At 44.3% G+C, this 24,320-nt stretch overlaps 1 protein-coding gene and 1 pseudogene across 3 annotated transcripts in view; one reads left to right on the top strand and one right to left on the bottom strand.

Moving 5' to 3' along the window:
* LOC308573995 (tigger transposable element-derived protein 1 pseudogene) overlaps positions 1–24,320 on the top strand; it is a 136,568-nt pseudogene that overhangs the window by 55,983 nt on the left and 56,265 nt on the right. The window lies entirely within an intron of this gene.
* The window catches only part of PIWIL2 (piwi like RNA-mediated gene silencing 2), a 74,762-nt gene continuing 60,812 nt past the window's right edge, over positions 10,371–24,320 (bottom strand). For both annotated transcript variants that reach the window (XM_081171373.1, XM_081171372.1), the window contains exons 20-23: positions 15,728–15,833; positions 14,537–14,790; positions 12,653–12,760; positions 10,371–11,117 (exon numbers count right to left, since the gene is read on the bottom strand). In XM_081171373.1, the coding sequence (XP_081027499.1) occupies positions 10,961–11,117; positions 12,653–12,760; positions 14,537–14,790; positions 15,728–15,833 (625 nt within the window). In that variant the 3' untranslated portion in view covers positions 10,371–10,960. The remainder of the gene's footprint in view (positions 11,118–12,652; positions 12,761–14,536; positions 14,791–15,727; positions 15,834–24,320) is intronic.

Below are 24,320 nucleotides of genomic sequence, written 5' to 3'. Positions count from 1 at the left end.
GAGGCACATAATGCCAGATGCTTGAAGTCCAGTGTAAAGTTTCCACAGTCTGTGTTGATTTGGGGAGCCATGTCATCAGCTGGTGTTGGTCCACTGTGCTTCATTCAGTCCAGGGTCAACGCAGCCATCTACCAGGAGATTTTGGAGCACAGACAAGCTTTATGGGGATGCTGACTTCATTTTCCAGCAGGACTTTGGCACCTGCCCACACTGCCAAAAGTACCAAAACCTGGTTCAATGCCCATGGGATTACTGTGCTTGATTGGCCAGCAAACTCGCCTGACCTGAACCCCATAGAGAATCTATGGGGCATTGCCAAGAGAAAGATGAGAGACATGAGACCGAGCAATGCAGAAGAGCTGAAGGCTGCTATTGAAGCATCCTGGTCTTCCATAACACCTCAGCAGTGCCACAGGCTGATCGCATCCATGCCACGCCGCATCGAGGCAGTAATTGATGGAAAAGGGGCCCACACCTAGTACTGAGTACATATGCACGCTTCTACTTCTCAGAGGTCCAATATTGCTCTATTTGCAGTCCTTGTTTTGATGATATTTAATATTCTAATTTTCTGAGATTGTTAATTTGGTGTACAATCAATGACAATAAATATCAAATCCATCAAAGCTGAATTGGATTACAGCTTAAAACAACAACAAATAATAAATAAATCAAAGAACAATCTAATCTTTTGTGAATGGAATACAGTTCAGTTTCGAAGTGTTTAAAAACACTTAAAAAGACACTTAACTTGAAGTACTGTATCCAAGCTTTCATGCTGGCAGAGATGGCCAAAATATGAAGCTGCCCCACTCACACCATTGGTCTAACCAGCATATTATTATGGTCTACTCTGGTAGTTCTTCACAATCTCACAGGTGAAATCTTCCTTCTCCAGCACTGTGACCAATGTTGCTTTAACCGGGGATACTGGAGACTGAATTCAGGCTTCTGTGCACGCAAAATTCTCTAAAATTCAGCAATGGCCCATGAAACAAGGTAAAAACACCTTTGGACCCCATTAAGGGTAGTAGAGTGAGAGACAGTAAGATCTCTTGCACAGTTTACACTGAAAGCCACCATTGTGTGTTTATGCAGCTGCTACTCATTTAAACTGGGTTTGCAACAAAGAGCTTTGTGATGAATTATACTCAGGAATCCAGTGATTGTAGCCAGGATTGTACCTAGTGATAATTAGTACTTCCTATAACAAGATTTATTTAAGCATAACCCTCCATGCATTCCAGAACCAGTGCTCCCAACTTATCAAAGCCAACAGAAGCTCTTTTAGGCAATGTGGCAGAGTTTAGTTTCCTATAGATGACAGAACACTGGAGATTTATGACGTCTTCGTAATACTTATTTTATTTACAAATCTACAAGCAGAGTATAAATATAGGCAAATATCAGGCACTGCTCCATGACACCAAACCATCAGATCTCGAAAGAGAGGCTCTGCCCCCCTATGTCTTTAGCCACCTCCGTTATTTCTGCCTGTTTCTTTTTATTATTATTTTTAGTGTAAACCACTCTTTCCATCACTTCCCCCTTAGATCTTCTTTCTATTCTTCTATTTTTTTAAAAAAATAATATTTATTAAAAGTTTAACAATTACAGAAAAAATTAAAAAAGACAAAATTTAACAAGACATACATTACAATACATAAAAAGAAAACCATAAAAAACAATACAACAATATAACAAAAAAGAACAACACTAAAAATCCAATATTCCATATCTTTCACACCTCCCTTTTTGTATTCCAGTTCAGATATTTAATTCAGCAAATCCTTACCCTCTGTCATTTACCTTTACTCAATATCTTAACCTATTATAACCATGTGTTTATAACCATTATCAATCCATATTTACATATTCTTGATAATCTTTTTACCAATACCACTTAGTTTCCATCCGACATCATTTTAACATTCCTTAATTTTACAGTATTTCTGCAAGTAGTCTTTAAATTTCTTCCAGTCTTCATCCACCGACTCTTCTCCCTGGTCACGGATTCTGCCGGTCATTTCTGCCAATTCCATGTAGTCCATCACTTTCATCTGCCATTCTTCCAGTGTGGGTAAATCCTGTGTCTTCCAATACTTTGCAATCAGTATTCTTGCTGCTGTTGTTGCGTACATAAAAAAGGTTCTATCCTTCTTTGGCACCAATTGGCCGACTATGCCCAGGAGGAAGGCCTCTGGTTTCTTCAGAAAGGTATATTTAAATACCTTTTTCATTTCATTATAGATCATCTCCCAGAAAGCCTTAATCTTTGGGCACGTCCACCAAAGGTGAAAGAATGTACCTTCAGTTTCTTTACATTTCCAGCATTTATTATCGGGCAAATGATAGATTTTTGCAAGCTTGACTGGTGTCATGTACCACCTGTATATCATTTTCATAATATTCTCTCTTAAGGCATTACATGCCGTAAATTTCATACCTGTGGTCCACAACTGTTCCCAGTCAGCAAACATAATGTTATGTCCAACATCCTGTGCCCATTTAATCATGGCAGATTTAACCGTTTCATCCTAAGGGTTCCATTTTAACTGCAAGTTATACATTCTTGAAAGTATCTTTGTATTGGGATCTAGCAATTCTGTTTCCAACTTTGATTTTTCCACCTGGAAGCCCTTCTTTCTATTCTTCTAGCTAGAAATCATCAGTTTCCAAATCTTGATGGTTTTCTCCTGCAAAAATACTCATCTGTATCTGCTGTTTATTATATTTAAGTAAGCCTGATCAAAGTTCATGGGTAGGGGCAGTATTGGAGAATAAAATTTGATAAGGCACTATCAGCAGTATATTAGATTTAACTAGGCAGAAAGGGTAAATTATTAACCAAACTATGGAATTTAACTGCATGAGGAATTTTTGTTTTCTAGATACCAGGATCAAGGAAATTAGATAAATAAATTATTGTTCAGGAAAAACCATAAACTTTCTAAGCAAAACACTCCCTGTCTGGTTTTTTTTAGCACTTAGAAACCAGCCTCTTTTAAAGTAACACCTAAAGCACTGGCTTAGCAAATAATCAGATGGAAAGTGTACAGTAATTCCGGGCAGCAAAACCCCTTTGCCAAGAAGTATTTTGAGGCAACATATAGCAAAGGAGCTGCCCAGCAGAACTATCTAGATGAATGAGCAAAACTCACAGCTCAATATTCCATTTTCTATATGACAAAGTCTCTATCAAAACTGGCTTCAGCCAAAAGCCAATCATGGATCCTCTTGAAGTGAGGTATTTTGTATAGAACTGCTACACTGCAACCCTGCAAGCCTCCTTTGCAAGGCTTTGGAAGAAGAAATGGTTGATTATCCCACCTCCATGAACACAAAGTCCAAATGCAACCTTTCAGTTAAAGGTAACACTGTATCTCTTAAAGTCCCCAATGCTTTGTAAGCTTCAACTATGCCAACAGTGTAATAGTGTAAAAGTGTGTTCTACAGTAGACACATTTATCCTTCTGTTCTCTCATTAGCACCTGAAGAATTTCAGAGTCAACATGTTTAGATGGTCACCAAATTTTGCCAAAATGCAACATGAGAAAGTTTATTGAGAACTGCTTCAACAGAAGCATCTTGAGAAAGTTTAAATGAAATTCTTCTAGCCAATATTTCCCCAGGAGTGTTCACATGTCCCTGCTCCCAATGCTGTACTTAACAAATGGGGCTGGGTGGGAGTGGGGTGGGGGACACCCAACTGTTTGGATGTATACATCTAATATGTGTGTGCCCAGCTTAGAATCAGAGCAAGGGACTGCAACCCCCCCCCCCCCGAGAAACAGGAGAGAAGACGACTGCTGCAGCTTGAAACACCAGAGGTCTCCAGCAACCAAGAAAACACAACTCACACTCCTTCCTTTTTCCCTTTTTGGTTTTTTTAACCCAGGAGCATTTATTACAGGTACATTCTGCCACACAGGCCACCTCCGGGGGACGGGGAAGACCCCTGAATGAACGCATATCATAGTCTCATCTCTGTTAAAATAAAGGAACTTAAAATGCCAACAGTTTTTAAAAAAAACACTTGTCAGTCAAATAAAGCTTGAACTATGCCTATCCACGGAGAACATATCATGGCTGGGATAACCAATGTGGCCCTGCTTCATACAGATTTGTTCTCATAAAGGGGGGCATAAACAGATTAGCAGCACTCACCCACCTCCCTGCCATGGCCTCTAGGTCCCCCAGCAGTACAGTGGTACCTCGGGTTACAGCCGCTTCAGGTTACAGACTCTGCTAACCCAGAAATAGTACGTCGGGTTAAGAACTTTGCTTCAGGATGAGAACGGAAATCGGGCTCTGGCGGCATCCTTCAGGTTAAGAACAGTTTCAGGTTAAGTACGGACCTTTGGAACAAATTAAGTACTTAACCCAAGGTACCACTGCATTACCTTATTATCTAAATCCAGTCAGGAGGAGGAGGCACAGAGGGACTCCCCTCCTGCTATAGAACAGGAATGTGAAGAGGCAGAATCCGCACAGACTCTGTGGGCACCAGCAGTGGCCAGGGCAGACCCCCCCCCCCCAGGCGAGGAAGCTTCTTTGGTTTGCAGTGGGGCTAGGAGTGGAGGAGAGGAGAAAAGTGGGTGACCTCAGCACATCAAAGCCCATTCCTTGCAACAGGCCCTTTACTCAGAAACTCCACTCCGCCCAGGGAAGCCTGGGGACAGAGCGTCACCGGCTGGCCTAGCAGAGGAAGCAGCAGCTGCAGGAACTTCCTCCTAATCTCTCAGCTTTGTTAAGGAAATGGCAGAGGCTCAATCCACTGCGCCAGATTTGCCCATTAGCCTGCGGAGACCAGGGCAGAGGGGCTAGAAACAGGTGGAGATCCTGTCACAAAACGACAACATCCAGAGAGAGGGACTAAGGAGAGGTGGGAGAGCAGCAAGCGAAGGTTTGTCTGTACCTCAAGGTGGGGTGAAAGTGGGGCAAGACCTGGCAGGGTGTCTGACATATTAAGTGTGGAACAGTTCCAGACCTCCCTGCCCAGAGCATGAATAAGAGATTACCATCTTCAAAAAGGAGGACCCGCAGCCTGCTCCCCAAAGGAGCAGAGGGCATGGGAGAGGCTGCCAGCTGAGCATCGACAAGCCAATCCTGCTCACCACTGCTAGCAGCCCTTGCACTGTAACCTCCAGCCAAGATGCAGCAAGAGAAGGCGAGATGCTACAGGATCTGGCCCTGGTGGTAGCTGCTTGAGGGTTACAGTTGTTTGTTGGCCTATTTTATGTGTGTGTGTGTGTTTGTGCACGCGCCCCGGCCCCCACCCGGCCCCCTTTGTCTCCAGCTGGGTTCTGCTGGCAGCTAAGCAGCCCTAGCTTCAAGCAGCCTCTGGCTTGTGAAGAAGGCCAACACCAAGAGGCTCCTGCAGAGTTCTTGCCTGGCAGCTCCTTGCCTGCCAGTAGGCTAATAACAGGGGTCCCAGGAAGCCCACCCACAGCACAGGCTGCCAATCCACTGCCAGGTGCTGTGGATCAAACTCAGGGCATCCTCGCACTTCTTCCAGACAGAGCTGTCCTGAATCGGCTTGTGTAGAAGGTTGACCTGGTAGGTGCTTTTCCACATAGTGTCCAACACCAGAAGGAACTTCTCCAGTTCCACTGTGCAGCTAAAATAGAGCACGCAGGAGGGCAGGTACAGCTTGCAGTCCTGGGCAAATTCCAAGATACAGTATTCCTGGCCAGCCTCTGTAGAGACAAAGACCATGCCTGACAACTTAGCAGTGGCCAGCAATTGATACAAGATGAAGTTGCTGAGGACCAGGTAGCAGTCTTCCACTTCTCCTTGCCCAGGTAGTTGGTGCCTGCCTTATAGTTCAGGGCGCCTTGTGATGGGGTGCTCAGCCATCATGTAGCCCAAGTGGACCAGTCCCAAAGTCGTGCCCATGGGGTCTTCCCAGTGGATCAGGCCATAGAAGCAGACTATCACACCCAAGGTCTCTTGCTTAGATTCCTGAGCCACAAACTTGGCCAATGACAACTTCTCCATGGCAGTTTCCGGCAGGGTGCTGGCACAGGGTGGCTCCCAGCAAGCAACCTTTGAACATGGATGACTTGCAGGTACACCAGGAAAAACTTGGTCAGGGTGATGTCAGCCATGTCCATAAGGAATTGCTTCCTGCGGTTGGTGAAGACCAAGTTCCTCATCTGTTGATCCAGGCCCAATGAGATCCAGTCCTCCTCATTATAGGAAACTGCCTCCTCTAGCATGTCCGGCTTTTCAGTGGCTCCTTTGCGGCAGAGGTAGATGTAGCAGTCGGTCAGCAGCACATAGAAAAGCTAGAAGTTCCCCTCATTCTCCAAAACATGGAACATCAGAAGCAAAAAGTAGTTGTTGTCTACCCTGAACTCGGGAGGGGTGGGTTGTCTCGGAAGGGCTTCCCTGGTTGTCTTCTCATGGCGCTGCTTGGAAAGGGGCTGGCCCTGTCTCCCCTTAGCCTACTGAGGGCCTCCACACTCACCGCCTCTACCTCCTCCTCCTGCAAGTCCACTGCTATGCGTGGTCCACCTCTCTCTTCTTCTGCTTATGCTCTTTCCTCCTTCCTCCTCTTTTCCAGCAGCTTGAAGGCCACCAGGAACATGTGGCAGTTGGCCACTCCCTGCAGTGCCATGGTGGTCCCCACCTGCTGCAGGAGCATTTGGACTCTCAATGTAAAAGCAGGAGAAATCCATGGGGGCTGAAACCCCCTCAACTCCAAGGGGGCCTCTCCTGCCCAGACAGTTTGAAAGGCCTAGGAGCTTGAAGGGAGATCTTGGAGCCCATACAGCAGCGCATGGTCAAGGTGCTCATAGAGCTGCTGCAGGACCTTGATATGGTTCCCAATGGCTGGAGTTTCATCCTTGCAAACAACGAAGTAGCTTTGAAACTTCTTGATGGAGAGTGAGGTGTTCTCTAGGATGCGATCCCTGACCTGCCCAGGAGGCTCCATGGCTGGTGCATTCCTCAGGTGGAGACCCCTGCGGCTGCCATTGCCCCAACAGCGAGGATGCTCCCCTGGCATTGTGGCCCCCTCATTCCCCATACCCATTTTCCGAAGGCAAACAGAGTTAACAAGTAGTACCGCAATGAGGAGAATGCACAAGCCAGCCGCTGGAGTTGTGCATTCTTTGCTCCTTCTTAAGGATGTGTGGAAGCCCATTGTAAACTGCTTTGAGGTTTTCTTTTTAAGTCACTCAAGCATTGTATAAATTTTATGAAATAAGCAAATAAAATAAATTGAATAGTCAAGCTGTTTCTCCCAGTTTTGGGGGGAGCGGGGCTAAAAGTTTACAGAAAGAAACACAATTGTTTGCAGACAGCAAAGCATAATAGGCTTGTGCTTACAAGGGGCCAGCTGAAGCTTAGCTCAAGTCACCCCTTCATAATGAAGCTGCTCTGACTCCTGCTTGCCACACCTGGTTGGAAGACAGGGTAGTAAGAAAGTTTTATATGACACATCCACATTCTATCACACATCCACATGAGGCAAAGCAGGCATCTTAAAGTATACTTAGGGAGTTGGGTTAGAACTGTAGCCACACATGCTTCCACTGAAAGCTTGCTTTCTATCGGCTGAAGGCAGGCACAACTTTGCACTATTGCCTAGGCATTTGACAAGGTGCCCCATGATATTCTTGTAAAGAAGCTGGTAAAATGCGGTCTTGACTATGCTACCTCTCAGTGGATTTGTAACTGGCTGACTGACCGAACCCAAAGGGTGCTCATCAATGGTTCCTCTTCATCCTGGAGAAGAGTGACTAGTGGGGTGCCACAGGGTTCTGTCTTGGGCCCGGTCTTATTCAACATCTTTATCAACGACTTGGATGATGGACTCAAGGGCATCCTGATCAAATTTGCAGATGACACCAAACTGGGAGGGGTGGCTAACACCCCAGAGGACAGGATCACACTTCAAAACGACCTTGACAGATTAGAGAACTGGGCCAAAACAAACAAGATGAACTTTAACAGGGAGAAATGTAAAGTATTGCACTTGGGCAAAAAAAATATGAGATGCACAAATACAAGATGGGTGACACCTGGCTTGAGAGCAGTACATGTGAAAAGGATCTAGGAGTCTTGGTTGACCACAAACTTGACATGAGCCAACAGTGTGACGCGGCAGCTAAAAAAGCCAATGCAATTCTGGGCTGCATCAATAGGAGTATAGCATCTAGATCAAGGGAAGTAATAGTGCCACTGTATTCTGCTCTGGTCAGACCACACCTGGAGTACTGTGTCCAGTTCTGGGCACCACAATTCAAGAAGGACACTGACAAACTGGAACGTGTCCAGAGGAGGGCAACCAAAATGGTCAAAGGCCTGGAAACGATGCCTTATGAGGAACGGCTAAGGGAGCTGGGCATGTTCAGCCTGGAGAAGAGGAGGTTAAGGGGTGATATGATAGCCATGTTCAAATATATAAAAGGATGTCACATAGAGGAGGGAGAAAGGTTGTTTTCTGCTGCTCCAGAGAAGCGGACACGGAGCAATGGATCCAAACTACAAGAAAGAAGATTTCACCTAAACATTAGGAAGAACTTCCTGACAGTAAGAGCTGTTCGACAGTGGAATTTGCTGCCAAGGAGTGTGGTGGAGTCTCCTACTTTGGAGGTCTTTAAGCAGAGGCTTGACAACCATATGTCAGGAGTGCTCTGATGGTGTTTCCTGCTTGGCAGGGGGTTGGACTCGATGGCCCTTGTGGTCTCTTCCAACTCTATGATTCTATGATAATTAGGGAGCCTTAGCTTTTGGGTGGATGCCTACATTCTATGCCAACCAGTAACTTACCCAACGTTTCTGGCACTACACTGCCCCCTCCTGTAAAAAAACACTTTATGAATTGTGAAAAGCTAGCTAGCCAATGTAGATTTGTAATTTCTTTATTTGAATATTTAGCCTGCTTCAACCCCAAAGCATATCCCGCCCTCCCCAGCCGAAGCCGGGCTCAGAGTGGCTAACAACAGTAAAATGATAAAACATTCTAAAATAATTTCATTATAAAATTAATTCCAATCAGATTAATGGCAACCATTGGGCTAGAGTTCTGTGAGGATTGCCAAAGGAGGGAGTCAGGCTATGCCCTGGCCAAAGACCTGGTGGAACAGCACTGTCTTGCAGGCCCTGCAGAAAGATCCCGCAGGGCCCTAGTCTCTTGTGACAGTGCGTACCACCAGATCGGAGCCACAGCCGAAAAAGCCCTGGCTCTAGTTGAGGCCAGCCTAACCTCTCTGTGGCCTGGGACCTCCAAGATGTTTTTGTTTGAAGACCGTAAGTTCCTCTGTGGGACATACCAGGAGAGGCGGTCCCGTAGGTACGAGTGTCCTAGGCCGTATAGGGCTATGAAGGTTAAAAGCAGCACCTTAAACCTGATCCTGTACTCCACCGGGAGCCAGTGCAGCTGGTATAGCACTGGGTGAATGTGATCTCGCAGCGAGGACCCCGTAAGGAGTCTTGCCACGGCATTCTGCACCCGCTGGAGTTTCTGGGTCAGTCTCAAGGGCAGCCCCACGTAGAGCGAGTTACAATAATCTAGTCTGGAGGTGACGGTTGCGTGGATCACAGTGGCTAGGTCAGGGCGAGAGAGGTAAGGAGCCAACTGCTTAGCTTGGCGGAGATGAAAAAATGCCGCCTTTGTTATAGCTGCAATCTGCGCCTCCATGGAAAGGGGGATGTCGAAGATTACACCCAAACTCTTAACGGACGGTGCTGGCACTAATTGCGCCCCCACAAGAGATGGGAGTTGTCCCCCCCAAGCCCATATCGTCCCAACCCAGCCAGAGGACCTCTGTCTTCGAAGGATTTAACTTCAACCGGCTCCCACGTAACCATCCAGCCACAGCTTCCAGACATCTGGTCAGTGTGTCTGGGGCCGAGTCAGGATGGCCATCCATCAACAGATAGAGTTGGGTGTCATCGGCATACTGATGGCAGCCCAACCCCAAACTCCGGACAAGCTGGGCGAGGGGGCGCATAAAGATTTTAAAAAGCATCGGGGAGAGAATCGCACCCTGAGGCACTCCACACACCAAGGAGTGGCGCAATGACAATCCCCCCCAAGCGCCACCCTCTGTCCCCAACCAGAGAGAAACGAGCGCAGCCACTGAAGGACTGTGCCCTGGATCCCCACGTCGGCAAGGCAGTGGTCCAGGAGTTCGTGATCGACCATGTTGAAGGCTGCTAACAGGTCTAGAAGAATCAGCAGCCCCGACCCGCCTCGATCTTTGGCAATGCATCTGAAATCCAGTTGAAAATATTCTTCATTTCAGAGATTTAACTATGTTAAACAACTCACAATCTACATAGTTAATACAGAGCAACTTGCAAAAACAGGCATTTAGTGGTATGGAGACTACATAAAGTTAGTTCAGCCAGATAAATATAGAAAGTTTTGTTTTTATTCCAGCCTAACAAAGGAATTTTTACCTTTAACAAAAAGAGAGAAAAGACACATTTCCTTTTAAAGAACATGATAGTATTAAGGTTAAAGTATATAACTATAAGAAAAAAACCTTTAAATAATCCAACTGAAAAATCTTTAGATACTTGGGGAATGTCCATGGGTGGTTGTTGTTTTTTAAAAAGTTTTCTAGTATTATAACCACCTACTAAAACTAAAGCAAGATATGTATTAACTGAACATACACAATAACACAAAAATGAAAATCCCAGGCAATATTCACAAAGTTAAAATAGTTGCCAGCTATTAGCTATTTTGCTGAAATTAGGTTACCATTTATTACTTGTTACAAACTGCTGAAATTTGAAGAATAGTTGGGTATTCACTTTGAAGTAAACATGCATAGGACTGAGGACGCTAACAGCTACTGCAGAGCTCATGTGTGTGTTAGTGGTCCAAGGGCAGTATGTGCTGTCCAACAGGGTGATTCAGGAAGAGATTTTCTCCTCATCTCTGCCTTGGGGGACTGCCTTCTCCATGCTCCTGGCTGGAGTCAACTGGCTGGACAAACTATAGGAAGAAGAGCTTTTCACTGAGCTCAATTGCTGGTTCATGGTGTAGAATTTGACCTGAGAGAAAGGCCAACTTGTGAGCATACTTGCAAGGAGCTGGCACTCTGATGGTTCCTGGCCAATTCCAGTATATGTGGCAAAGCTTGAAGGTCAGCCTGTTAAAAAAGGTGGGAGGGAGAGAGGATAATTCCCCCCCCAACAGAATATCAACCTTATTCTCTGGAAACTCCCCCCCCCCCCCGTTCTAGAAGGAAGGATTGACCTTTAACAGTGACTGTGCTGATAAAGCCCTAGGAAAATATACCTGCAGGGTGGATAAAAAACAATGATTTAAAATTAAAAAATCAGATATTTTTTTTAGTTTAATCAGATTTTTTTTATTTAAATCAGATTTTTAAAATAAAATGCTAAAGATAGTTTTCTATTTAAGTTACATTATAGTTCAAAGGCTATTCATCAGCAAATAAGGATTTGTTTTAAGTTTTACATGTGTCCTAAAACTCAGTCTAAGTTTTTTTTAGATTGTTTAACCACACTGGTTAACAAACATGGATAAATATGCTATAATATTACTGTTTTAGTTAAATGAATTGTCTAAATTGTTATTAAGAAAATGATTATTTTTCTCCTTCCAATAAAGTACAGCAGAAAAATTGTCCAAATATAAACAGTTAACTTATTAAACCTCACAATAATTTCATAATTATCTGTCGATGTATTTCTAATAGTATAACCAAATCAGTAATTTTTGATATAACTGTAAAAATTTATTATTCCAAGAATGAAGCCTTCATCTGGATTCTGTGCAAACCCCTTGCAAAACTGAGCAGGGTTCAATGACAGTTAAATCCTGCTCTGTTTGGCTAACTGGGTGTAGGATTGCACAGTCAATGTAGGATTTCACCCTGCCTATCAAATGATATCCTGAATGACACCAGCTGATGGTTAGGTGTGGTTTGGGGGAAATGGCCTCACGGGCCAACTTGAACACCCTGACCCACAGATCAGAGATTCCCCACCCTCAGTTTAGCAGAGTAAAGGTTCAGAAGTCAACTCTAATTTCTTAGACATTTGTTTTATAAAATTTACTACATGTATCAGTCATCCTATGATTAGAGTTATCTGAGCAACAAACAATTAAAAGAAATAAAAAGAACAAAACCAATAAAACCAGAAATAGGACAACTATTTGGAGTAGGGATTCGCAATCAGACAAAATCATGTAATAATATAATAAAGGGAGCAATCAAATCATCCCCATGGACCTAGAGCATCTAAAATCACAAAAAAATACAGCAGAAAACCAACCAAAAGAATTTGGCTGGTGCTGAAAGACATTAAAGTTGGCACAAGGTGAGCCCCTGATCTTTCACTTTGGCAAAGCATATCTTCACCAACAGCAAGCTAGTCAAAGCCCAAGCCTCCAGGTGGGTTATCCTTAGAGCCATTATTCGGCACACTCAACTGTTCACCCTAGTCAAAGGACCACCTCACTATCAGAGCAGCAGTATAATACTTGCAATGGCAAGACATGAGAAAACACCCGATTTCTAATGTTTTAAAAAGTAATGATATAAATATTTATATATTACTTTCTGTACATGTGAACTAAAAGCGCGCGCGCACACACACACACACATATCCCTAAGAGGAATTAAGAGATTACATCTAAAACATGAAATGCACTCACCTCTGCAGGTGGTCAGGACTGAGGTTGGCAGTATTTCTTACACAGACATAGTGAGTTGGAATGCCACAACCTTGTCGTGCATAATGAGCCATCAAGTAAAAATCCACCCTAAGAATAATTTTTTAAAAAATGCTATCAATATATATATAATACACACACACACATACACACAATATATATATCAATAAAGATATATTTTTTATTTACAAGCAGCACGCAAGATAGTGAGGGACCAACTCAATTCTTCAATCCCTCAAAAAGAATTTGGGAAACAGAGAGGCTTATTCAATACCATTAGGCCATCTAGATCACAACTGTCTACATTTACTCGCAATACTTCTCCTGGTGTTTACAGGATTTTCTGCAGCCCTACCAAGAAATGCCAGCAGCTGAACCTGGGAGGTTTCACATGCAAACCATGTGCTCTGCTACTGAGCACCAGCCCTTCCCCAACACCTTCTTGAGGGCACTGTCGGTGCTGACTTTAAAAAGCCCCTTGCCAACAAAAGAGAAGATCCTTACCTGTTGATCACATTGCAAGACTGGTTATTTGTCATGTACAGCCCTTAAGGGAGAGGGAAATCACTGACCAGTGGCCACCACTTCCCATGTGCCTGGCCATGTTGTCTGGTTGGCTTGGAGGCATTCAGGTAAACTTGAGAAGCACTATGCTCTTCAGGTAGCTTGGTCAAACCCAAATTATTTTTTCCCCAGAGTAAAATTTGATATCTAGCCACATAGGCATAGTAATTTACAACTTGTTGTCACAGCTGCCGATGAGCAGCTTTTTATTCCCATCAGGTTAAATTTATGGCTCTTTCCTCTATCAAAAAGGGAAAGAGTGCAGAGATGAACACCAGTTTGACCGGCACAGATACCAGGAAGACAGAGGGTGTCATAGTATCTAGTCTGCCAAGGAGACCACCTAAAGATTTTCAACCTAGTGAGAAGTTTCATACACAAATCTTTAAGATGTTCAATGAAGAACTCCAGAAGGGTTATTGCCAAAGACTGGAAACCTCTGGATTAAAGAGTAAAAGTTGATATTGAGGTACATTATGTAACCTGACTACATAGTTCTAGCATGCCACATTTCACCTGATTTATTCTATGGTGGTGGGAAGATGGAATTGGGTTCAGAGGAGGGCAACAAAGACTTTCAAGTGTTGGTTTGGAAAACAAACCCTATGAGGAAAGCTTAAGAGCACTGGAGGGAAGAGAAGACTGAGGGGGGGAAACCAAAGCATCTTTCAAATACTCCAAGGGCTGTCACACAGAAGATGGTAAAGACTTCTCGGATGCCCCAAAGGACAGACTCATTTAATGGACTTAAGTTACAGGAGAGTACATTATGGTTTAACAGTTTGAGGAAACAGACAGATCATTTCAGGAAAGGAACCTACACACAAACATGCTATACACAATGTCAATGAGCAAGAATAAACACATGTTCCTCTTTCCCCTCTTCACAAGTGGCTGGGACAAGAGGCTTGAAAGCTTTGACTTAGTAATGGACTGTTGTGTCATATGGACCAACCAACTCTATTTGACATTAACTGTCTAGTTTCAAACAAGCCAACTTCAAACCAGTTACTGAAGTTAGTCTGTTTGACATGAACCACATTTAAGATTAAACACAGTTCCTGGTCTGCATGATATATGTATAACAAAGGCTAGAAGCAGAAACTTTCAAGATCCTTCCCCACCCACATGGAAGGAGGAAGCATGGAAAACTCAATGTTCATTCCAATTTATTCATGTTGCACTAAACTGTGGCAAATATCTAAATCAATCAACTATAAGCAACAAATTCTTCTTACAAAAAGAGCAGAGTAGCCTGTGAAAATACGGAGAGAAAGGGCTGTGTGACTGCTTTTCACTCACCAATCTCGGCTGGTGATTGTGTGGTCTATCACTGTACCCGGAGACGGAGTGGAGAAGTGATCAGTGGCTGCCAAATACATGTTGGCACTGATTTTCTTCTGTACAACCATCACCACCATTTTAGGCTCATAATTCTCAAAAGCTTCAAAGCATTTCTCTAGCTGGGGGATTTCATAGCTCTCCACCATTTTCAGCTGGCTATCCGATACACCATCTCTGTAAACTACAATCTTTTCAGGGAGATCGTGGTTCACCTTCAAGAGACCAAACATGTAGGTTAAGATGTTGTAATATATGCAGAGAGACCTGGATAACTCAGACAAACATCTCCTCTGGGCACTCTAGATACCTCCAGTATACAGACACAAATGCACTGTCTTTATTTGTAACCCTTTCTGCTCTCATTCAAGATAATTAGTGCCATGGCTGACTGCAAAAAACTCAAAAAGAGTAAGTTGTATGGAGACTGCGGAAAGTTACTCCTGTGACTATACCTCTCCATTAAAAAGAACAGCACTTGTTACTTGAGTTTATAGGGCACTACCAACATTCTAGAGAATATTAGCAATATAAACAGGTCTCTGCCCAAAATTTGCAATCTATATTTCAGCAAGGAGTAGCAAAAGCAAAGCTGCACCTCTATTTTTTGAAGGGCCTAGGCAGGCTACCCTCAGTGGTTCCCCCCCCAACATGCATTCCGCCACTTGCTCCACCCAGCTGTGGCACTCTCAGCCTCACATGTAATCATGCTTGCCCTGAAGCAGTGAGGTGGGGGGTGGGGGTCACACAAGGGGCACCCGGCAACCTTCCCTTTGCTAGTGGGCGTAGCCTAGCAGCAGGGGTACTGCAGTGGGGTGGGGAGCCAGGTGAACACCCTACAGCACTGCAATCAGATAAGACCATATGGGTGTGCGGTGAAGACCGGCTGCTACCCCACCCTCTCCCCCTCATGTACAAGTGGGATTCTACAGAAGCAGCGCTGCAATGGGCCAGGAGCCCACTAAACAAGGGTAGATGGCTTTTCCTACTGGTAAGATACTGCACCTGATACCAGTGTGCAGGACAACCATATTGGTATCTCAGGACCAGCACAAATAAATATTTTTTCTTTTCAGTACAGGAAGTTATTAGGCTGGTCAGGCTTTCCTCAGTAGTTCATCCCTGCCAGAAAAGAACTTGTGTTTTCCTCACCTCATGGAACTTCTGCAGGGCACTCACCAAGCAGACCTTCAGGCTATCTACAATTTCTTGATGAGGCAGCTGGAATACTACTCTAGAGTACCATCTTGTCAAAGTGCTGGTGGTAGAAAGAAAAAAAGGAGTAAATGCTAATGTTTAATTCAAGACACAAAGCCTAATTATGAATAATTAGGCCAAACTCTGGTAATTTCTCAGAATTATCAGTGCCCTAACAATACTCAAGTCCTCTCTCCTTATTTTTTAGTAGTTTAATATTCCTGCAATTATATGATTCAATAGTACAAGAAACAACCTAAATTTACAATCTGAGTAGCACAGCTTGCACATCGCTTTAAGACACAGTTAAGCTGAACTAGGGCTTTAAAAGCATTGCTAATGCACAGGAAGAAAAGTTTAGCTGCTTTGCTCCTCCCCTGCTCTCAAAGCACTATCCAGAAATAAGCATTGGTTTGACTTAGTGCTATCCAACAGGGGCTCATGATTTCTCTCTCTCTAAACCATGAGTGGTTAGCAAAGAACAAACCTTAGTTATAGCTGCAGTGGTGGTGGAGTAAATCAGCTACAATTTTCTTTTTGTCCACTAACATTTTACACATTCACCTTTAAACCATAATTGCTCTTTATGGTGGTTTACAATTATTATTTCATTTCAAATCTCTTTCCATGAGGGATCCTGAAGTGATTTAGAAGATGATCAAAACATAAAAATCAGTTGTATACACAAGGACAGGAACAACTGCATATATAAAAACAATTAAAACACACAAACAATATGCCAGACTATCCCTGCAGGACCTACTCTTCCCCCTGCCTCACCCCGATTTACAGCAACTGGCCTTGACCCCAGGCAGCTGGGTGGGAGGATAAATTCCCAGACAGACACATCAGGCTTACGCCCTGCCGCCAGCAGCAGATGGAACAACTGCAGAGCAGGTAGCAGAGAACAGTTTTAGCACATTTCTGTTTTGCTTTTGCTTCTGGTCCTCCCTGGAAGGAGAGGAGACACCAGACCATCCCTGGAGGACCCAGCTACTGACCTTGATGCCAGACGTCTCGGTGGGGATTTAAAAAATGTTGCTGGCATCCATTTGTCTCAGGAGACAATGGAAGAGTGATGTGAATGATTTCTGGGCTAGGGAATAGGGTGTTGGGTGTTGAGGCTTTATTTTTATCTGCTAGTGGGTGGGAATATTCTTTTGTTTATTGTGTGTGTACTGCTTTTTTACAAAAAACAAAAACACTGTTCTGGGGGTGGTGGATTTGTTTGTTTCCCCAATACATTGCATGAAATATTGATGTGTTATATGGCCCTCCCCCTCTCCGTCTATGGTATAATGTACAGTATACATGTGTTTTCATTGTAAGTTACTTGGAGACCCTTTGGGTGACAAGCAATTAAAAAGTTTCAATACATTAGCAAACAAGCAAATAAACACATACATGTATACAATACATTAATAAAATAAATTCAAATCTACCACAAATTCCAACTGGGGTGTGTATGTGTGTGTGTGTGTGTGTGTGTATTTGGAGTTCCAAAGGCTAGGCGTAATTCTAATATAGAATTACTGTTCTGCCCTATAGCAGAACGGACCTCCTGATAGGATGGTATCTGCTGAATGCCCTTTCTTGAAGAATGGAGTGATCAGCCAAGAGAGACAACCTTTTAGGTATTCTGGTCCCTAGTTTGATAGGGCTCTGTACACTAATAACAGCACCTTGAACATAACAGCAGCTAGTTCAGAGCTAGCAGGGAAGCAGTTGAAGAAGGAGCAAAAAGGGTTTTCTCTTGTGTGCTTGTGTTTCTTTGTGGCTGATTAGCTGTTTTCCCTGTGCAAAGGTCAGAGGGGGCAGGGTTTCTGTTGAGGAAGGTGATTAGCTGTGGGAGGAGCTTATCAGAGCTAGCAGGGCAGCGGCGCGCGCCTAGCGGCGCGCGCAGTTTCATCCATCTTTTAGATTTAGCGGAGCTAGTCTCAAACGTTTGTTGGGGGAGACCTAGGTTTTTTGTGGGGGGAGTTATTTGTCCTGTCTGCACACTTTTTATCATGGAGGACCGCTGTAGCCACCCCCAACGACACATTCTCAAGATGGAGGGGGAGGGAAAAGCTGTTGTCGCCTGCGGTTCCTGCGCAATGTTTGCCATCTTGCCAAAGGTTGCAGGCAGCTTTACCTGCAGCAATTGCATGTTGATTGCCCTCTTAAAAGACAAAGTCCAGCAACTGGAGGAACGTGTAGCTACGCTCCAAAGAATTAGAGAGCTGGAGCTCTTCTTGGAAGCAACAGACCACACTGTCTCCATCAAGGAGGAGACAGGGGACTCCCCTGAGAAGGAGGCTAGTTCACCAACACAGGAGCCGGATATATGGAGAAACGTGACTCAAAGAAGTAGGAGGCCCAGGGTTCGTTCTGATTGTTTAGAATTACACAATCGCTTTGAGGTCCTCTCCCCTAGCATGGAAGACGAAGAGCAGACTCCATTTGAGGATCTCTCCCTCATTTCTGTCGATCAGGTAAATGAAGACGAGCAGCAAAGTCAGTCCTCAGGGAATGTGCAGGCGACCTTGGAACGGACAGCTCACGGAAGAACCCCGACCAAACCTAAGAGGAGGCGTGTACTGGTGATAGGGGATTCCCTACTGAGGGGAACAGAAGCAGTGATCTGTGGGCCTGACAAGATGTCTCGGGAAGTGTGCTGTCTCCCCGGGGCTAAGATCCAAGATGTAACTGAACGACTGCAAGGAATCATAAAACCCACTGACAAATACCCCTTCCTCTTGGTTCATGTGGGAACCAATGACACTGCATGCAATAGCCTCCAGAAGATCAAAAGAGACTACGAGGCTCTTGGCAGGAAATTGAAGCAACTAAATGCACAAATTGTCATCTCATCTGTCCTCCCAGTTGAACGACGTGGCCCAGGGAGAGAGGGAAAAATAGTGGAAGTGAACAGCTGGCTTCGCAGATGGTGTAAACAGGAACGGTTTGGATTCTTAGATCACGGACTGCAGTTTCTTGAAGATGGACTTCTGGCAAGCGATGGGCTGCACCTCACAACAGTTGGGAGAAATGTTTTTGCCAAAAATCTCAGAAACCTCATCAGGAGGGCTTTAAACTGACTAATGTGGGGGAGGGAGACAGTGCTCCTGAAGGTAGGAGCCTATCAATTGATGAAGATGATCATCCAAATGTCATAGACCAAATGGAGCAAACAGCACGCAGACCTAGTGGTGGGAGGAAAAAATCCTTAAATAAGAGACACGGGGGAATGATTAATGGACTTCAATGTCTGTACACTAATGCGCAAAGCATGGGAAATAAACAAGATGAGCTTGAGCTCTTGGTACAGCAAACTAAATATGACATAATAGGCATCACTGAAACCTGGTGGGATAAGTCCCACGATTGGAATGTAATAATGGGGGGATACAATCTATTTCAGAGAAACAGACCAGACAAGAAAGGAGGAGGAGTGGCGTTATATGTCAGGGATGTGTATACCTGTGAAGAGATCCAAGATTTAGAACCTCAAAGCCAAAGTGAGAGCATTTGGGTCAAAATTAAGGGAGAGAAGAATAACAGGGACCTCATTGTGGGAGTTTACTATAGATCCCCAAGCCAAACGGAGGACATAGATGATGCCTTCCTGGAACAGATGGCCAAGCATGCAAAAGGAAGGGAGATAGTAGTAATGGGGGACTTCAATTACCCGGATATTTGTTGGATGTCAAACTCAGCCAAGAGCATAAGGTCAAACAGATTCCTCACTGGCCTTGCAGACAACTTCATTGTCCAGAAAGTGGGAGAAGCAACAAGAGGAACAGCCATTTTAGATCTGGTCCTAACCAATGTTGATGATCTGGTTAGTGGGGTAGAAGTGGAAGGATCATTAGGCGCGAGTGATCATGCTCTTCTGAAGTTTACTATACAGCGGAAAGGAGCAGCCAAGCATACTAGGACTCAATTTCTTGACTTTAAGAAAGCCGACTTCATAAAACTTAGGGAAGTGCTGGGTGAGATCCCATGGACAGTAATACTAAAAGGAAAGGGAGTTCATGATGGCTGGGAGTTTGTTAAGAGGGAGATAGTAAAAGCACAACGTCAGGCAATACCAATGAGATGGAAAAATGGAAGGTGCCTAAAGAAGCCAGGGTGGCTATCTAAAGAACTTTTAACTGAGTTAAGATTAAAAAAGGATGTGTACAAAAAATGGAAAAGGGGGGAAACCACCAAAGAGGAATTCAAACAAATAGCCAGCACGTGTAGACACAAAGTCAGAAAAGCTAAAGCACAGAATGAACTCAGGCTTGCTAGAGAGGTTAAAAGCAACAAAAAAGGCTTTTATGGGTATGTTCGTAGCAAAAGGAAGAACAAAGAAACAGTGGGGTCACTCAGAGGAGAAGATGGTGAAATGCAAACAGGGGACACAGAAAGGGCTGAACTCCTCAATGCCTTCTTTGCCTCAGTCTTCTCCGATAAAGAAAACAATGCCCGACCTGAAGAATTTGGAGCAAATGATTCAGCAAAGGAAACACAGCCCAGAATAACTAAGGAGATAGTACAAGAATACTTGGCTAGTTTAGATGTATTCAAGTCTCCAGGGCCAGATGAACTGCATCCAAGAGTATTAAAAGAACTGGCAGATGTGATCTCAGAACCACTGGCAGTCATCTTTGAGAATTCCTGGAGAACAGGTGAAGTCTCGGCAGACTGGAGGAGGGCAAATGTTGTCCCTATTTTCAAAAAGGGGAAAAGAGAGGACCCAAATAACTACCGCCCAGTCAGTCTGACATCAATACCAGGGAAGATTCTGGAGCAGATCATTAAGAAAACAGTCTGTGAGCACCTAGAAAGGAATGCTGTGATCACCAATAGTCAGCATGGATTTCTGAAAAATAAGTCATGTCAGACTAACCTGATCTCGTTTTTTGACAGAATTACAAGCCTGGTAGATGAAGGGAACTCAGTGGATATAGCCTACCTTGATTTCAGTAAGGCATTTGACAAGGTGCCCCATGATATTCTTGTAAAGAAGCTGGTAAAATGCGGTCTTGACTATGCTACCACTCAGTGGATTTGTAACTGGCTGACTGACCGAACCCAAAGGGTGCTCATCAATGGTTCCTCTTCATCCTGGAGAAGAGTGACTAGTGGGGTGCCACAGGGTTCTGTCTTGGGCCCGGTCTTATTCAACATCTTTATCAATGACTTGGATGATGGACTCAAGGGCATCCTGATCAAATTTGCAGATGACACTAAACTGGGAGGGGTGGCTAACACCCCAGAGGACAGGATCACACTTCAAAACGACCTTGACAGATTAGAAAACTGGGCCAAAACAAACAAGATGAATTTTAACAGGGAGAAATGTAAAGTATTGCACTTGGGCAAAAAAAATGAGAGGCACAAATACAAGATGGGTGACACCTGGCTTGAGAGCAGTACATGTGAAAAGGATCTAGGAGTCTTGGTTGACCACAAACTTGACATGAGCCAACAGTGTGACGCGGCAGCTAAAAAAGCCAATGCAATTCTGGGCCTCATCAATAGGAGTTTAGCATCTAGATCAAGGGAAGTAATAGTGCCACTGTATTCTGCTCTGGTCAGACCTCACCTGGAGTACTGTGTCCAGTTCTGGGCACCACAATTCAAGAAGGACACTGACAAACTGGAACGTGTCCAGAAGAGGGCAACCAAAATGGTCAAAGGCCTGGAAACGATGCCTTATGAGGAACGGTTAAGGGAGCTGGGCATGTTTAGCCTGGAGAAGAGGAGGTTAAGGGGTGATATGATAGCCATGTTCAAATATATAAAAGGATTTCACATAGAGGAGGGAGAAAGGTTGTTTTCTGCTGCTCCAGAGAAGCGGACACGGAGCAATGGATCCAAACTACAAGAAAGAAGATTCCACCTAAACATTAGGAAGAACTTCCTGACAGTAAGAGCTGTTCGACAGTGGAATTTGCTGCCAAGGAGTGTGGTGGAGTCTCCTACTTTGGAGGTCTTTAAGCAGAGGCTTGACAACCATATGTCAGGAGTGCTCTGATGGTGTTTCCTGCTTGGCAGGGGGCTGGACTCGATGGCCCTTGTGGTCTCTTCCAACTCTATGATTCTATGATTCTATGATTCTAGTTGGCAGCCAGTACAGCAGCAGGTTAATATAATGCTGATATTATGCCCAGTGAACAGTAAAAGCTACCACATTTTTCACTAGCTACAACCTCTAGATCATCCTGGTGGGATAAGTCCCACGATTGGAATGTAATAATGGGGGGATACAATCTATTTCAGAGAAACAGACCAGACAAGAAAGGAGGAGGAGTGGCGTTATATGTCAGGGATGTGTATACCTGTGAAGAGATCCAAGATTTAGAACCTCAAAGCCAAAGTGAGAGCATTTGGGTCAAAATTAAGGGAGAGAAGAATAACAGAGACCTCATTGTGGGAGTTTACTATAGATCCCCAAGCCAAACGGAGGACATAGATGATGCCTTCCTGGAACAGATGGCCAAGCATGCAAAAGGAAGGGAGATAGTAGTAATGGGGGACTTCAATTACCCGGATATTTGTTGGATGTCAAACTCAGCCAAGAGCATAAGGTCAAACAGATTCCTCACTGGCCTTGCAGACAACTTCATTGTCCAGAAAGTGGGAGAAGCAACAAGAGGAACAGCCATTTTAGATCTGCTCCTAACCAATGTTGATGAGCTGGTTAGTGGGGTAGAAGTGGAAGGATCATTAGGCGCGAGTGATCATGCTCTTCTGAAGTTTACTATACAGCGGAAAGGAGCAGCCAAGCATACTAGGACTCAATTTCTTGACTTTAAGAAAGCCGACTTCATAAAACTTAGGGAAGTGGTGGGTGAGATCCCATGGACAGTAATACTAAAAGGAAAGGGAGTTCATGATGGCTGGGAGTTTGTTAAGAGGGAGATAGTAAAAGCACAACGTCAGGCAATACCAATGAGACGGAAACATGGAAGGTGCCTAAAGAAGCCAGGGTGGCTACCTAAAGAACTTTTAACTGAGTTAAGATTAAAAAAGGATGTGTACAAAAAATGGAAAAGGGGGGAAACCACCAAAGAGGAATTCAAACAAATAGCCAGCACGTGTAGACACAAAGTCAGAAAAGCTAAAGCACAGAATGAACTCAGGCTGGCTAGAGAGGTTAAAAGCAACAAAAAAGGCTTTTATGGGTATGTTCTTAGCAAAAGGAAGAACAAAGAAACAGTGGGGTCACTCAGAGGAGAAGATGGTGAAATGCAAACAGGGGACACAGAAAGGGCTGAACTCCTCAATGCCTTCTTTGCCTCAGTCTTCTCCGATAAAGAAAACAATGCCCGACCTGAAGAATTTGGAGCAAATGATTCAGCAAAGGAAACACAGCCCAGAATAACTAAGGAGATAGTACAAGAATACTTGGCTAGTTTAGATGTATTCAAGTCTCCAGGGCCAGATGAACTGCATCCAAGAGTATTAAAAGAACTGGCAGATGTGATCTCAGAACCACTGGCAGTCATCTTTGAGAATTCCTGGAGAACAGGCGAAGTCCCGGCAGACTGGAGGAAGGCAAATGTTGTCCCTATTTTCAAAAAGGGGAAAAGAGAGGACCCAAATAACTACCGCCCAGTCAGTCTGACATCAATACCAGGGAAGATTCTGGAGCAGATCATTAAGAAAACAGTCTGTGAGCACCTAGAAAGGAATGCTGTGATCACCAATAGTCAGCATGGATTTCTGAAAAATAAGTCATGTCAGACTAACCTGATCTCGTTTTTTGACAGAATTACAAGCCTGGTAGATGAAGGCAACACAGTGGATGTAGCCTACCTTGATTTCAGCAAGGCATTTGACAAGGTGCCCCATATTCTTGTAAAGAAGCTGGTAAAATGCGGTCTTGACTATGCTACCACTCAGTGGATTTGTAACTGGCTGACTGACCGAACCCAAAGGGTGCTCATCAATGGTTCCTCTTCATCCTGGAGAAGAGTGACTAGTGGGGTGCCACAGGGTTCTGTCTTGGGCCCGGTCTTATTCAACATCTTTATCAACGACTTGGATGATGGACTCAAGGGCATCCTGATCAAATTTGCAGATGACACCAAACTGGGAGGGGTGGCTAACACCCCAGAGGACAGGATCACACTTCAAAACGACCTTGACAGATTAGAGAACTGGGCCAAAACAAACAAGATGAATTTTAACAGGGAGAAATGTAAAGTATTGCACTTGGGCAAAAAAAATGAGAGGCACAAATACAAGATGGGTGACACCTGGCTTGAGAGCAGTACATGTGAAAAGGATCTAGGAGTCTTGGTTGACCACAAACTTGACATGAGCCAACAGTGTGACGCGGCAGCTAAAAAAGCCAATGCAATTCTAGGCCTCATCAATAGGAGTATAGCATCTAGATCAAGGGAAGTAATAGTGCCACTGTATTCTGCTCTGGTCAGACCTCACCTGGAGTACTGTGTCCAGTTCTGGGCACCACAGTTCAAGAAGGACACTGACAAACTGGAACGTGTCCAGAGGAGGGCAACCAAAATGGTCAAAGGTCTGGAAACGATGCCTTATGAGGAACGGCTAA

This window comes from Podarcis bocagei, assembly GCF_964188305.1.
Source record: "Podarcis bocagei genome assembly, chromosome: 15".
Lineage (NCBI taxonomy): Eukaryota > Metazoa > Chordata > Lepidosauria > Squamata > Lacertidae > Podarcis > Podarcis bocagei.
Note: the sequence above shows the minus strand (reverse complement) of the source record. Positions and strands in the feature narration are given on the sequence as shown.